Raw genomic sequence first — 14,360 nt, 5'->3', positions numbered from 1 at the left:
TGACTCGGTCAAAATTCTGGTGATAACACATGCCCCCCTGGTTTTGGAATTGGTAATTCCAAAATCACTCTGTTTTTATTCGTCAGGTCATGTGGTAGCAGAGCAGAACCGTTGCGGCATTCTTCATCATAATCGCCGGCGGGTATTCTTGTAGAACGTGTTAACGTTCGAAACCCATCGGTAAAGCGCCTCCGTGCTTGAGTGGTTAATGAACATGATGATGGCGACTAAAAGGAATATGCTTCGATCGAGAATTGGGGCAGCAGTGAAGAGTTCTCCGGAAACAGCGTCGGTGGCAGCTACAACACTGACGGCGAGGGAAGCAAGAATTAGTGACTTAGGATCCACAGTATGTGAGCAATCGGCTCTTCTTCTGTTCCTCTTTCCTCGAGCAATCGGCTTTTCATAAAAACCCTCCTCCGTTAACCAAGAAGTATTTCCAGTCAACTTTTTTGCCGATAGTCAAAGTCACAAATCTCAAAAAGAGCCGATGACATCGCATCGGTCTATATCATAATAAAGTCGACCTAGCCGCCCTTCCAAACGGTAACCTGCGACCTCCATCTGAAAAAGCCAACTCAGATCCCCAAATCACCGCCCGAGCACTTCCAACTCAAAACCATCCACACCACAGATCTCAACCGCGCCGCCCTCAGCTCCTTCAACGCATCCCATGGCGGAATCATCCAACACCGATGCCACGGCCTCCGGATTGAAGGTAAGCCTCAATCTCCTCTCGCCATTCGATTTGACATAGGATTAACGGCAAACACCTGGATTAATGCTTCGCCCTGCTGTTAATTTAGGTCTCAGATATTCTTTTGCCACATCCTTCTCTCGCAAATTCGATGTGCCTCGGTCCTCGTTCCTCCGAGAGTCCCGCCCTGTTAATTTCGTGCGAAGATAACAGAATCCCCTTCGTAAGTCAGCACCTAGATCTGACTTCCTGGGCCGACTGCTTGCGAGCCTGGCCTAATCCTCCTGAAGGTTGGGTGGCATGGTACAATAGAGTATCAAAAACTCATTATGCCACTTGGGAAACCATAGGGATAGCCGATGCCTTATCGTTATCATTATCCCCTCTTGAGAAGAATGAGAATATCCTGAAAACCATCGGCTATTTCTGGTCTGATGCACTGAACTGCTTCATGTTTGGACATGGCCCTATGACTCCGACCCTGTTGGATGTGGCCATGATCACCGGTTTAGACATTGCATCCCCCAGCCCTTCTGCATTCAAACTGCCAAAAGTCCCTTTCACTCTTTCCTCTAAAAAGGAATGTACCAGCTGGGGCGCCTATCTCAATCGTTATATGAAAAACAAAGGCCCCATGACAGAGAGGGAACACACAGCTTTCCTGAACTTCTGGCTGGAGCACTTCATATTCTGTGGCCCATCACTCGCTCCTACCAAGAATTACCTCTCCTTGGCCTACGAACTTGCTAAAGGTACCCAGCTCGGCCTAGGCAAACTGTTTCTTGGAGAGGTCTACCGATCCCTTCAACTGATGTCTGTCAAACTGTTCTCTCAAAAGACAGTTAAAACTGGCGGCCCCTGGTGGTTTATTCAGTTGTGGGCGCAATTATACTTCCAAAACCAAATCCCAGACTTCCCATCGCTGACCACCTGCACCTTTCCGGATGCTAATGGCAAGGAAATTCGATGCACCAGCTATGGCCAAGCCCTGTATGGTCTCCCGGGCAGCAGGCTGATCCCCAAGGAAGCAGCAGGGTGGTTTAAGATTTTCTTCCAAGGTTTGGACAACCCCCTGTTCCACCCTTATACTGAATCGGCAAATTTTGAAAACCCAGTCTCTTTCCGATTGGATGACTTTGCCGATGACGCCAGCACACAGCACTTGTACTCCCTCATGATCCGTCCTTGCTTCCTCCCTGTTGGCATGAGTACCTCGAACCGGATCATCAAGCCCGGTTATGAGTGTTATCAACCAGTAGTAGCAGCCCGTCAGCTTGGTCTCGGACAGGTGCCTCCACACTTCTTCCTACACCACCTGACAGCAAGTAGAGCTGAGCTGCCTGACATCCTCACCGCCCAAAGGTGTTATACCTTCTTTGACGCTTTGGCCATCCCAATTCCCCATAACCTCAGTTTCTCCTCCACTACCGATGGTTTTGAAACTTGGTGGTCTATGTGGAAGACCCACGTCTTCAGGAGGGCTCTAGGACCGCTGCTAAAAGAGCTTGACACCGAGTATGACATCCCTGCGGACCAGGTACCGTTACTTAAGCATTTCTTGTAACCGCCTTACGGTAATCGTCTGAGACCTAACTCTTTCTCCTAGCAGCAACAAGATGGTCCAGCTCCCACACAAGCCGACGGTTCCCCTTTCGTATTTCTTCCTCCGGCACCAGTGGTTCTCTTCTGCCAGAACTCGCCACCCCTGAAGAAAGTCATAATGCAGAGTCAGCCGATTTCACCGAAATCGGCTCCCAAGAGTAAAGCATCTTCGGGGCCAGTTGCCCCCCGAGCATCGACTCAGGTGAGGACGGCAGTGAGGAAGGTGGCCGCCAGGAAAACCCTGAAGCGTAAAGCTCCGGCCCAAGAAAGTTTGCGTGTAAGTCGGTTCAGACCCTGTAGACTCTTGTCCGCTTTAAAGAATTTGTTTACAATGCGCTTGTATTCTTTCCTACAGGCCTCCACTGAAGGGACCTCCAGCGGGGCCGAAGAAACCAGTCAGGGGGACTCAAGCTTGGGAAACTCCGAGAGGTCCACCACCCAGAGCCAGACGGCTTCACCAGCGCCGGCTCCCAAGAAAAGGTCGATCACTGAACCTCCTGCCCCCCGAGCCCCGACCAGATCGGGGTCACGCACGAAGCGCCGCTGCGTCAAAAAGGCTCGTAAGAACCCACGAGCCTCTTCATCAAGCCAGGAGGTCTCAAATGTAATTATCCTCTTGGTCATACTTCATGTTGTCCCGTTGTCATTTGGATCGGCTAATCACTTTCTCCTGCAGGCCAAAGAAACTTCCAGCGGGGACGTTGAAGAGGTGCCGATGCCGTCCGCTACCCTGGATCTAGCTACCTCGACGATAGCGGCTGCCCAAGTGACTGACCCATCCAAGTCCACAGAAAAACCGATCGTTACTGCGTCAGCTATTCCTCCTTCCTTGGGAGAGGTATGTCTTTCCTCCTTAGCTCCATCAATTCCCCCATCACCTGCTAAACTCACTTTGTTTGCCCTATCAGGGTTGTGATCTCTCGAGCTTGCTTACGTTCGACCCAGAATCCATCGAACCCACTTCTTTCAAGGCAAGTGGGGGGCCGGACGCTAGTACGGTCCGTGGTCAACTCCAGCGTCTCAAGGACTTGCTTTCTGCCTCCACTGAGACTCTGATTGAGAATTCCGAAGAAGCCAAAGGCATCCTCGAGGATATCCAGCCTCATCTCCCTATGACCCTGCAAGTGAAGCTCTGGCCCGCTGTTACCCTGTCGGTTTTTAAGTCAAGGGTGCAATCAGCTCGCCAAAGGATTGCTCTTCGCCACTCCCAACTTCCGCTGAGAGCCGATATCGCCGAGAAGTGTCGACGGCTCAATGAGAAGAAGGCTGCTCTGGACGCCAAGATGGATACTTCTGCCACTCGCGCCGAACTCGAGAGCCTGCACAAGGAGCTGGAGGATCTCGAAGAGAGGGTAAGGGTGACCAAACAGCTCATCCAAGACAAGGAAGCCCTTGTTGCCCGCTCCGAAAATGAAGCAAAGGCCTCACGGCCGATCTGAAGACCGATCTGGCTGAAATCCGTTCCCTGAGCAACCAGCTGGTGACGGGTAAAGACGAAGATGACAAGGCTGAGATCGCTGAGGCGGATCGCATCCGTGTTGACGCCGTTCTCGCCCTCGGTGTGTTTCTTCAGTAGGGCCTTCATAGACAGATGATGTTTCGCTGGACTGGGTCTTTCTGTAATTGCTACGTTTTTTTTTACTGGCCGATTTTCCACCGGCTCCTGACATTTCCTTACCCATGCGTCTGTCTGCTGACCATGTGCCTCCCCCGAGCCGAATCTGTCAGGTAACCACAGATATCGGCTTTGTATTATGCCAAGGCACTGTACTCGTACGTCGGCTCCGTTGGGATTCGCGTAGCCGACGTGGTCGCTGTTCGTTAGATCGCCGTTGAACCCAAGCAGACCGTGTGGTGAAAATCATCTTTAACCGACTCGCTGGATCAAAGCGCTCCATGAAGGCATCGTAATATCCATCGTGTAATCCTGAAGCGCTAGGCTCCGTCGGGAGGACGAGCATTGTGTTTGTACCAGCCAATGTCTCGTCATCGGCTTTCCTTTGCTCGGTGGACGGGACTGGAGTGGCAACTCTCCTTGATGCGTCCCGAGAGCTGGTCCTGACGGCGAGTACTGGTGGCTCATGATCTCCTGGATCACGCGAAGAGCGACACGCTCCAACACGTTGACCAGAGTTCTCGGAATGGCGGTGTAGCGAGTGAGCCACCAAGTAGTTGATCTCTCCGCCGCAGCCCCCGGTGCGTTCCTCCGACGGGCGGAGAGGTCTATCCCATCGAGTGCACCTTCTGGTGAGAATCCCTTCCATCTGATGCCATGGGAACGGGTTCTCTGAAAAGAGCCGATGAGGTCGGCTTCGAGGGTGGCCTTGATCTCGTCATATCTCTTCTTGAGCTTGTCAGGCAGCTCCTCGTAGGTGACTGGCGTGCCGTCCGCCATCTCAGATGTAGATGGCGATGTGGTTGATGTAGACGATTGTCCCACCAGGCGTGCCAGAATGTGTTGACTGCCAAAACCCACCGGCGGGCAGCGACTGTCAACACGGTAGAGCCGGGAAGAGCCTAGAGCTGCGGCTGGCTGAGACCCCTCCGAGCGACGGCCCGCAATGCTCTTCCGGTCACACGTCCGATGCGAAGTGCAAGGGCGTGCCACCTGACCTATACCTGGTCGTGAAGGTGATGAAGATGCCTCGCTTAGTTTCCTGCATGGCATACACGTAAACATTAAATACGAGCCTCGATCGGCTCTCAGGTTATCCTGTGAATCGGCTCAAGGAGCTGATCCACTCATGATTCGTACGGGGTGCACGAATATATGGTGGTCCTGCTTGATCAAGATACAGCTAATGAGATCTACGACGATTTAGGGTTTTCACCGCATAATCGGATCATCCTACTCCAGGTTGGGCCTTGCGGCCACGCACGGTGATCGTAAGCCGATCCTAAACAAGGCCTAAAAACCAACATGAAGTTGATCCTCGGAACATCCCGTTTAGGACTTGCGAACGACACCCTACGTGCCGCTGGATCCTCCCCCCTTTGTAAGGCCTAACTAATGCAGATATTAAACTAATACTTGATGAACAAGGAGCAACCGTAACAGATCAGATCTACTAAATAATGATCAAGCGGGGTGCCGCCCCCACACCTGAGATAGGTGTGAGGGCGGCTAGACATGCAAGGGTTGCACTACGTAAGCATGCTTAAACGAAGAACAATGCTAACCCTAACACATCTATGATAACTACGTTGCTCGCCATCAAAAGCGCTTCAGTACGAGCAACGCATGAACAACGTGGGGCTTGTGCTGCCTAGATCGCAAGATGCGATCTAGGCAGCATGTCGCTTACCGGATAGAAACCCTCGAGACGAAGGAGTTGGCGATGCGCCGAGATTGGTTTGTTTGGGTTGAACGTGAGTTGTTGTTTATTCCATAAACCCTAGATACATATTTATAGTCCAGCGGACTTTCTAATTCAGGCGTGCATCTAACGTGCACGAGTAAAACTCTAACTAACCGACACGTATCCTAATATAATACAGATACACGGGCCAACAAGCCCAATCTTAGCATATAAAGGCCGATTCACATACTTCTTCTGTATGTAATCTTCAAATCCATCTTGATCGCGGCTCACCTCTGACTCGGTCAAAATTCTGGTGATAACAAGATCTCACCAAATCAGAACGAGACCATGACGAGCAAGGCCAGCTCGCGTACCCAGGGAGCCAAGTCAGGCTCCAAAACTAAGATGCAGCGTACAGCGGCCGGATGGGATCTGCAAGATCCGGCCTGGAAGATGCAGCGGCCAGACGGGATCTGCAAGATCCGGCCAAGAAGTCCGGCCTGGAAGTCGGCCTGCAGTGGAAAGGCAGCTGGTCGAGCTGCAGCGGGGACGGGCGGCGACGGCCAACACCGAGGCTTCGGCAACAGGGGCCGCAGCAGCGGCAAAGAAGAGGACCACAGCGAGCGGGATTTGAGCTCCGATTCTTGCAGCGAGAAAGGTAGGAGAAAGGGAGAGGTGCAGCGGCGGTCGGAGAGATTGACGGCGGCGGCGTAATAGAGCACGGAGTTGCTACGTGCGGGAAGAAGCTAACCTAAGCTCTGATACCATGTTGAGAATGAGCAACTAGTATTCACAGAGGGCCATAGGCCAGTACATGTACATTTGTGACAATGTGCAGGTAAGCCCCTCATACACTGGGGAATAACGGAAAAAAGACTATACAACTCTAACAACACAAACTGTGAGACTTCGACATCACAAGCATGCATCACAAATCACAATACCATGCTAAACTGCAACAGAAAAGTACTGCCAGAGTAGAGATCAACAAGTGCTTGGTCCAATGGGACATAACATCACCAGCCTTCGACGAGACCATCGACTAGGACAATGTTTGGCGTGAAATTCATCTGCAACCACACTAAGGGCTCCTTTGATTTAAAGGATAGGAAAAACATAGGAATAGGAAAGGTATAGGATTGGAATGGCATGTCTACTTGAAACCTATAGGAAGATGAAGTTTGTTTGATTGTAGCAAAGGAATTTTTCCATGAGGTATGAGCTAATGCTTTTTTCCTATAGGAATTACACTACAAGATTCCTATAGGAATTTTTCCTATAGGATATGTTCCTATGAATCAAACAACATGTAAAGGAATTTTTCCCATAGGAACCAAATCCTACACAATTCCTATGCAAATCCTTTGAATCAAAGGAGCCCTAACGACTGTTGAAATACATCTGGAGTTGAGGAACCGATGCTGCTATCTACCTCACAAAATCTCTATTTTCCCAGAATCTCCACCTTTGTTACAAGCATATAATGTTTCACGGTAGCATAATGTGTTGTAACCAAAATGGGGCAAGTGCTCCTATGCTTTCCGAGACTTTTTTTGCACGTTTTTCAAAGCAGACATACGGGCACGATTAAGGCCGCTAACCTACCTGATTTGCGAAACTGATGTTACCTAACACTAGTCACAATAGGAAGTATCATACATTAGTATCATGTACATGATACTAGTTTGTGATACCACCTCCACAATGCATAGTATCATAATATGGTATCATACTTATGTCATATTTAATGTTTTGTAGAATCTCAATGGAAATATGTGTACATGATGTATTTGTTATGAAGTTTTCTAGCTTTATGTGTCATGATACGGTATCATATTATGATACTACTCTCATCTCTCACCTCATTAATTGATGTGACACATCAGATTTTTGCCAACATGGCATGCATGATACTACCCATTGGGGCTAGTCTAAGCTCCCGCACGAATACTCATGCGTCCAAACCCAAATCCAGCTCGGCCCGTTGGCCCGTCGGTTACCTTCCGATAGCACGATGGCAGGTTGAATGTTGACGCCCCACCTCCCCGTTCGTTCTTGTTCTTCCGTTCGTCTCAAAGGAGGAGGCAGGCGCCGCCGTATGGACTCTCCGCCGCGCATCCAGGCCAGCGACCTCCTTCAAATCCTATGGTTCCACCAGCACGAGGCATCTAGCACTCCCCATCTCCCCCTTTTCCCCTTCCTCTGTTCGCTTGACGGAATCAAAATCAAATTCAGCACGGCCAGCCAGGAGCCATGGTGGCGGTCACCTGCTCCGTAAAGTGCAGCCTACGCACTTCAGTTGGGCGAGGGCGACGACGTCGGGGAGATCAAGAACATGGTAACGGCGACCAGGTAGATCGTGGCCTCGAGCAGTTGCGGGCCAACAGGCCGAGCTGGACATGGGCGCAAGAAGATTTGCGCGGGATCAGTGACGTCAGTTCCCTGTTATTACAATATTAGGAAAACCAGGTGGGATTAGCTCCCTTAATCACATCCGTTAGGCTGCTCTAGAATTCGTGCAAAAAAGTGTCGGAAAGCACAGGAGGACTCCTTCCAAAATGGACATGAGCATCACATCACATTTTTTTTTTTGAGAATTTTTTGAGAATTTACATGAGCATCACATCACATGGATCTTATATTTGGTGATTGGGCCTTTGTTGTTCGTTTCCTTGTTGATTGTTTGAAATTGCTTTGTGGTGAAAGACCTTGATCTGACTTTCAAAACATACATTTCTTTATTTCAGTAACTCTAAATGCACGTTAGTTTTCACAAAGGAAGTTCCGCTGCCAAAAGAATCTCACATAAAACGGTTCTTTTTCGAATTGATAAGCTCTTTTCTCTCAATTTTATTTCCATGGATCTGGTACACAGCGTTATATAAATGCAATGCATGATTACAGTACTTTCAGTTCCTATTTTGGAATCAAGGACATACTGTGATTTGTACACAAACGCACCATGCGCCAGGCGTGGCATGTACATCTCGTAGCTTTTGTCATTATGTATCAGCTCGGTGCAGGGGATCGGCAGCCACATATCCAACAGGATGCACTAGGAACAAGCGCTGAGCAAACAAGACGTCCCGAAGGCCAAGCAAACCCCTGGAGCTTTGTTTGCTACGGCCAGTCAGTTCATTTGCCGGCTAAATTTTGTCACCGCTTTTGTCTTACTACTCTAGAGAGATGCAAGAGCTCGGTGCAAATAGGTAGCTTGTCACTGGATATTACTAGCACCGTGATTACATGGATATATAAACCTGATACGTGTACCGCTTTGCGCCAACAACTTTCCTAACAAATAATGTTCCTGGTGCTCCCGTTGCCTACCATTCCTAACACTCTTCACGAGTTTTATGTCAACCTGCTCATATTATTCAAGCGTACAGTTTCAGTTTCTGAGAAAGTGGTATCATCGAAAATCTGTATAAGAATTGCGACATGGTAGAGAAGAATGTGAGGAGTCTATATATGTAGGAGGTGGAGAGTGGAGACTTAAATTATCTATCATCTATTGTGGGCATGTTTGGTTGAAGACTTGAATTTTCTGGCTAGTAAAAAAGTATGGGTGATCGGACATGTGGATTCCATTTACACAGGCAGACACAGAAAATGTGAGACTTCGACATCAGAAGCATGCATCACAAATCACAATACCATGCTCAACTGCAACGGAAAAGTACCGCCAGAGTAGAGATCAACAAGACAACAAGTGTGCTTGGTCCAATGGGACGTAACATCACCTTCCTTCAATCTCAAGGCCCTGCCGTGACCCATCGACTAGGAAAACTTTTGGTGTAAGATTCATGACCTTCAATTCTCTCTGATAAGATTTTGTGGTTCCTAAGGCACAGTGGCACTTGTTGATTAACTCTCTTTACCTTAAATCTTCGAAGGATCACCTGCAAGACACCTTCATATGGTGTGAAAAATCTTTGTTCCCCTCATAATTAGGCTTGGGATCCGTCAGCTCTGGGCCGCTAATTGAAGGGCTGAAGTCCATGATCATGGACTTTGAGTTCTGCGAGGTGAAGACTGTGCGACGCCTAGCTAGGGAAGGCTGCAAGAATAAAATTTGCAAAACTTGGTTTAGTGAGGCACCAGATCGACTGTATTAGAGCAGCGCTATCTGCTGATATGACATTTTCTTAAATAAAGGAAGCTATTTCATCTAAAAAAATTCGGAGCCTGGTCCCTTCGAGTGACCAGATCTCTACTCTATTTACTTTAGTATTATCAAGAGCTAGTATTCATACAGAATTTAGCAAATTTTAATGAGAAAAATTGCATCATGGGGCATACATTATCCAGTCAAGAAAGCAATCATTGGGCTCTGATAACATCATTGGATCAAGTAACGCATCATAGATATAATAATTATATAATATTAGGAAAATACTATATGTGTCATCTTACAAAAAAACAAATCAAGGTAAAAACATATATGTGATCTACATATATATAGATATGTTAATTTAGAGAAGGAATTGCAAACAAAAAACTTACATAATAAAAACATAAATACAGTAACCATATATAAGTGCTCCTCAAAAAACAATTCCATAAAAGTCATATAGTGACTAGTGAGCGGGATTTTTTTTTCTCGGCCAGTGTTTCCAAAATCTCGCTGAAAACCGGTTTTACCAGTTAGTACATAAAAAAATTTTGCCGGAATTTTTTATCAATATTATATAATTGGCTCACATTTATTTTTTTCGAACTGGTGCTCAAATTTTAATATTTTAATAAATTTTGGACGAATTTATTAGCCGCCTGTGGATTTTTGGTGTTCCTCGAGGTAAACCTGGGCCATGGCCCGCCCAACCTAGCAGGAAAAGAAAAAAAAATAGATATTTATTGGAAAACCCAGCCCAATATCAGTCTAATGACCTTAGTTTATTTGTTCTGGCCCGCCAAGCATTTCACCTGTAGGCTGTAGCTCGGCCGGAACTCGTGATTACTGATTAGGCTATGATTTTCAAAAAAAGGGCTATGGTTTGCCTTAAAAAAAAAGACAAGAAGGTCAATAACAAAGATGAAAAAAGATCAATAACATCGAGTGTCCATGTATATGACTACATTCACACAAGCGCCGTCCTTAAATAATGTTTTCTCCCGAATTAGTAGCGATATAAAACCCTGCGCCGTAGATTCGTGACATCGACAAGCTAGCTAGGGCACCGTGGAGAAGGAGGCGATGCGCCCGAAAAAGAAGGCTCGTGGTCAAGGGACCTCCGTCGACTCCGTCGGGTTGACGGCGCTCGCGCTCCGCCTGGCCGACAAGTTGTCCAATGGCGAGGAGCACAAGGACCAGAACATCATGTTCTCGCCGCTGTCCATCTACACCGCGTTAGGTCTGTTAGCTGCCGGCGCCCGTGGCACCACACTGGACGAGGTTCTTGCCGTGCTCGGCGCCGCGTCGCGAGACGAGGTCGCGGGGATCGTGCGAGCCGTGGCGGAGAACGCCCTCGCCGGCACCGACGACCCGTCAGGGCCGCTCGTCGTTACGTCTGCGTGTGGCGTGTGGTGCCAGAAAGATCTGTCGCTCAAGCCGTCCTATCAGCAGGCCGCCGTCGAGTCCTACAAGGCGGAAGCGCGGGCCGTCGACTTCATCAGAAAGGTCAGCATGAAGTAGTTCGTCTTCCTAGGGTTAGGCGTCGATTAATCTAGATCTGTTACATACATATCTCACTCTATTTGTGCCTTTCAACCATGGCCGATCGATGCGATGTCTGTGTTCTGCAGGCAGAGGATGCAAGAGAGGAGATCAACAGCTGGGTCGCGAAGGCCACGAAGAAACTCATCACCTCCGTCCTCCCGCCAGGCTCCGTTCACGGGGACACCAGGCTCGTTCTCACCAATGCCATCTACTTCAAGGGCGAGTGGGAGGAGGCCTTCCGCCGGAGCCGCACCAAAGAGCACAGGTTCTACCGTCTCGACGGTAGCGCCGTCCGCGTGCCCTTCATGGCCGGAATCAGAGGCGGTAACTACCTGCTGGGCTGCCACGACGGGTTCAAGGTGCTCAAGCTCCCTTACAAGCAGGCCGTGAATGGCGGCGGCGCACGGTACTCCATGTGCTTCTTCCTCCCAACTGCGCGCGAGGGGCTGCCTAGCCTTATCGACGAGATGTCATCCAGCGGCCCGGGCTTTCTGTTCGACCACCTTCCCATGCGGCCTAGAAGCGTGACCAAGCTCCGGCTCCCCAAGTTCAAGCTGTCCTTCTTCTGCAGCATGAAAAATGTTCTCAGGAGCTTGGGGCTCCAAGCGGCATTCGGCGGGGGCGCCGATTTTTCTGACATGGTGGAGGACTCCCGCGGCGACGTGCGGCTGCAGGTGGAAGATGTGTTTCACAGAGCGGTTGTCGAAGTGAACGAGGAAGGCACCGTAGCGGCCGCCGCCACGGCCGTCACCATGATCCTTGAGTGCAGAAGGCCTAAACCGTCTGTGGATTTCGTCGCGGATCATCCGTTTGCGTTCTTCATAGTTGAGGAGTTGTCCGGTGCGGTGCTCTTCGCCGGCCACGTTCTTGATCCTTCTACGAACACCGAGTAATTAACAGAGTTTATCTTGTGCCCAAGAGAGGCCAAGATACCCAAGATAGTAGAGGAATATCGGTCTTCAACTGGCACATCGAGATGCTCCTTTTTTTCTTGTTTACTTTAGAATACATGAATCAGCTGCACTCCGTTTATTTAGTACTCCCTTCCTTTCATTTTAAAAAGGCTTCTAACTTTATCTAGATACCGAGGTATATCACCATATATTAACTATGGATTTTTCCGTACCTAAGAAAAATTGCCAAGCTTTTTTTTAGGAACAAAGGGAGTATTAGTATTTAACTACTCTACTACTTGTTGAATACGCGTGCCTTGCTACAGTCATTTCAAATTTCACGGACACATAAACATAATACATCATATAATCAATTTGATCGAACCGGCTCCAACACGGTTACCCAGATACACGGATGATCCAATTGTGCATGTCACTTGTCGGGCTCCACCACCCAAATCCCTGTGCATATCTCTTCTCCTTTCCTTTCTTCTTCTCCGTTGGTGCCTTCTCGCCCAAATTGCAAGTGCCTCTCTACACTATCGCCGCCTTATCTTCCTCCACCGTGCCGGGTTTACGAATGGGGTGAGGGGGGTCGTGGTGCGCTGGACTAAGGGTTAGGGTGGTGCGCATGACTTAGGGGTGGGGCGGTGCAGGTCGCCGGAGCCAGCAAAGAAGTGGCGATGGGGGCTATAGAGGGATGGCAGGCCGGGGGGCAGCGGACCGGCGGCGGAGGCGGCTGGAGCATGGATGTGCGACAAAGCATTGCAGAGCGCGCCGGCCGCGGGCGGCGTTGGAAGGCGGCCAGGTCGGTGCAGGTGGGTGGAAGTTAGGGTTGTGAAGTGGAGCTCGCCGGTGACGGAGAAGAAAAAGGGTGACAGGTGGCTTAGAGGAGATGCCGGGGGGGGGGGCGGACCGGTGGAGGTCAAAATTGGAGAGGGCGGTGCGGTGAGGCTGCCGCGGGAGTGCCGCCGGCCACGGATAGCGGCGGCAAGAGGCCAGGCCGGCGGCGGCTGCGGGGGAGGACTAGATGTGGAGAGCAGCAGCCTTCCCCCTCATCTCCAGCGAGCGGCGACGTCAACTTCATCTCCGGCGCCTTCTACCTCCTCTCCTTTCGTTCTGACGGGAGAGGAAGTTGCGGCACCTGGTCATAATCGACTGTCGGCACGGGTGCCCGCAAGCTAGCCCAGCCTCAATTTCATTGTACTATGTTGTCTTCTAATATTATCAAAATAATTAGATCATTTTCTTCCATATCTTTCATGTCACAACTCTTTAACAAGAAAGACTTGACTTCGTTTATTACTTTCATGTTTGTACCAAAGATGAGTATGTACACCGCATACAAACAATATAACACCTTCACTCCGATAGTAAGTGCACTTACCAGCCTCATTAAGAGCAAAGCCTACACAAGTTATAGTTTTGCCTAACTTCTCATGACATTGTGTAGGTGCTTGTTTTAGGTCGTATAAATATTTTAGCAACTTGCCCACCTTTTTTCTTCACCTTTTACTACAAATCCATCAAGTTGATCCATATATATTTCCTCTTCTAGCTGTCCATTAAGGAAAATTTTCTTTACGTCCATTTAATGAATGATAAGACCATATGGGGTAGCCATGAACAGTAATACTCGAATGGTGGTAAGTCTAGCAACATGTGAATATGTGTCTAAATAATCTTCGCCTTCTCCTTGTATATACCCTTTCACTACAAGTCATGCTTTGTACTTTTCAATAGTACCATCAGGTCTTAGCTTCTTCTTCAATACCCACTTATAGCTCACAGGTTTATAACCATGTGGTTGTTCTGATAGCTCCCAGGTACCATTACAAAGAATCGAGTCCATCTCAATATGAACAACTTCTTTCTAATCATCTGCATCTGAAGATGCATATGCCTCTGGAATGGTCAACAACATACACAATGAAATCATCGCCAAAGGATTTTGCAACCCTCTATCTCTTGATCCTTGTAGGAACTTCATTGTCATATTTCTCTGTAATATTCTCATGTGGTTTTTCAAAATAGTGACTAGATGTACTGGTTCATAAATTATCTCAGTGGAAATTCTAGCAGTGCTATGTATATCTTTCACAGAAACATATTATCAAAAAATATTGCATCACGAGATTCCATAATATATAGTATCAACATGCATATCAGGTTCCTCAGATTAAACTACGAAAAATCTATAGCCTACT

The 14,360-nt window shown here is 48.6% G+C and overlaps 1 protein-coding gene across 1 annotated transcript; it reads left to right on the top strand.

The window, feature by feature from the left end:
• The first annotated feature begins 5,949 nt into the window (after positions 1-5,949).
• LOC124697540 (serpin-Z2A-like) lies at positions 5,950-12,153 on the top strand. Its single transcript, XM_047230118.1, has 4 exons — positions 5,950-6,259; positions 9,556-9,638; positions 10,778-11,221; positions 11,347-12,153. The coding sequence occupies exons 1-4, from the start codon at positions 5,950-5,952 to the stop codon at positions 12,151-12,153; spliced, it is 1,644 nt and encodes a 547-aa protein (XP_047086074.1).
• Positions 12,154-14,360: the final 2,207 nt, after the last annotated feature.

Source organism: Lolium rigidum, chromosome 3, assembly GCF_022539505.1.
Source record: "Lolium rigidum isolate FL_2022 chromosome 3, APGP_CSIRO_Lrig_0.1, whole genome shotgun sequence".
NCBI classification, from domain to species: Eukaryota; Viridiplantae; Streptophyta; class Magnoliopsida; order Poales; family Poaceae; genus Lolium; species Lolium rigidum.
Note: the sequence above shows the minus strand (reverse complement) of the source record. Positions and strands in the feature narration are given on the sequence as shown.

Coding starts and splice junctions, on each gene's coding strand:
- LOC124697540 (XM_047230118.1), top strand. CDS start 5,950: ATGACGAGCAAGGCCAGCTCGCGTACCCAGGGAGCCAAGTCAGGCTCC. Junction 6,260..9,555: donor CGATTCTTGCAGCGAGAAAG/GTAGGAGAAAGG, acceptor CCTCATAATTAG/GCTTGGGATCCGTCAGCTCT. Junction 11,222..11,346: donor CCGTCGACTTCATCAGAAAG/GTCAGCATGAAG, acceptor TGTGTTCTGCAG/GCAGAGGATGCAAGAGAGGA.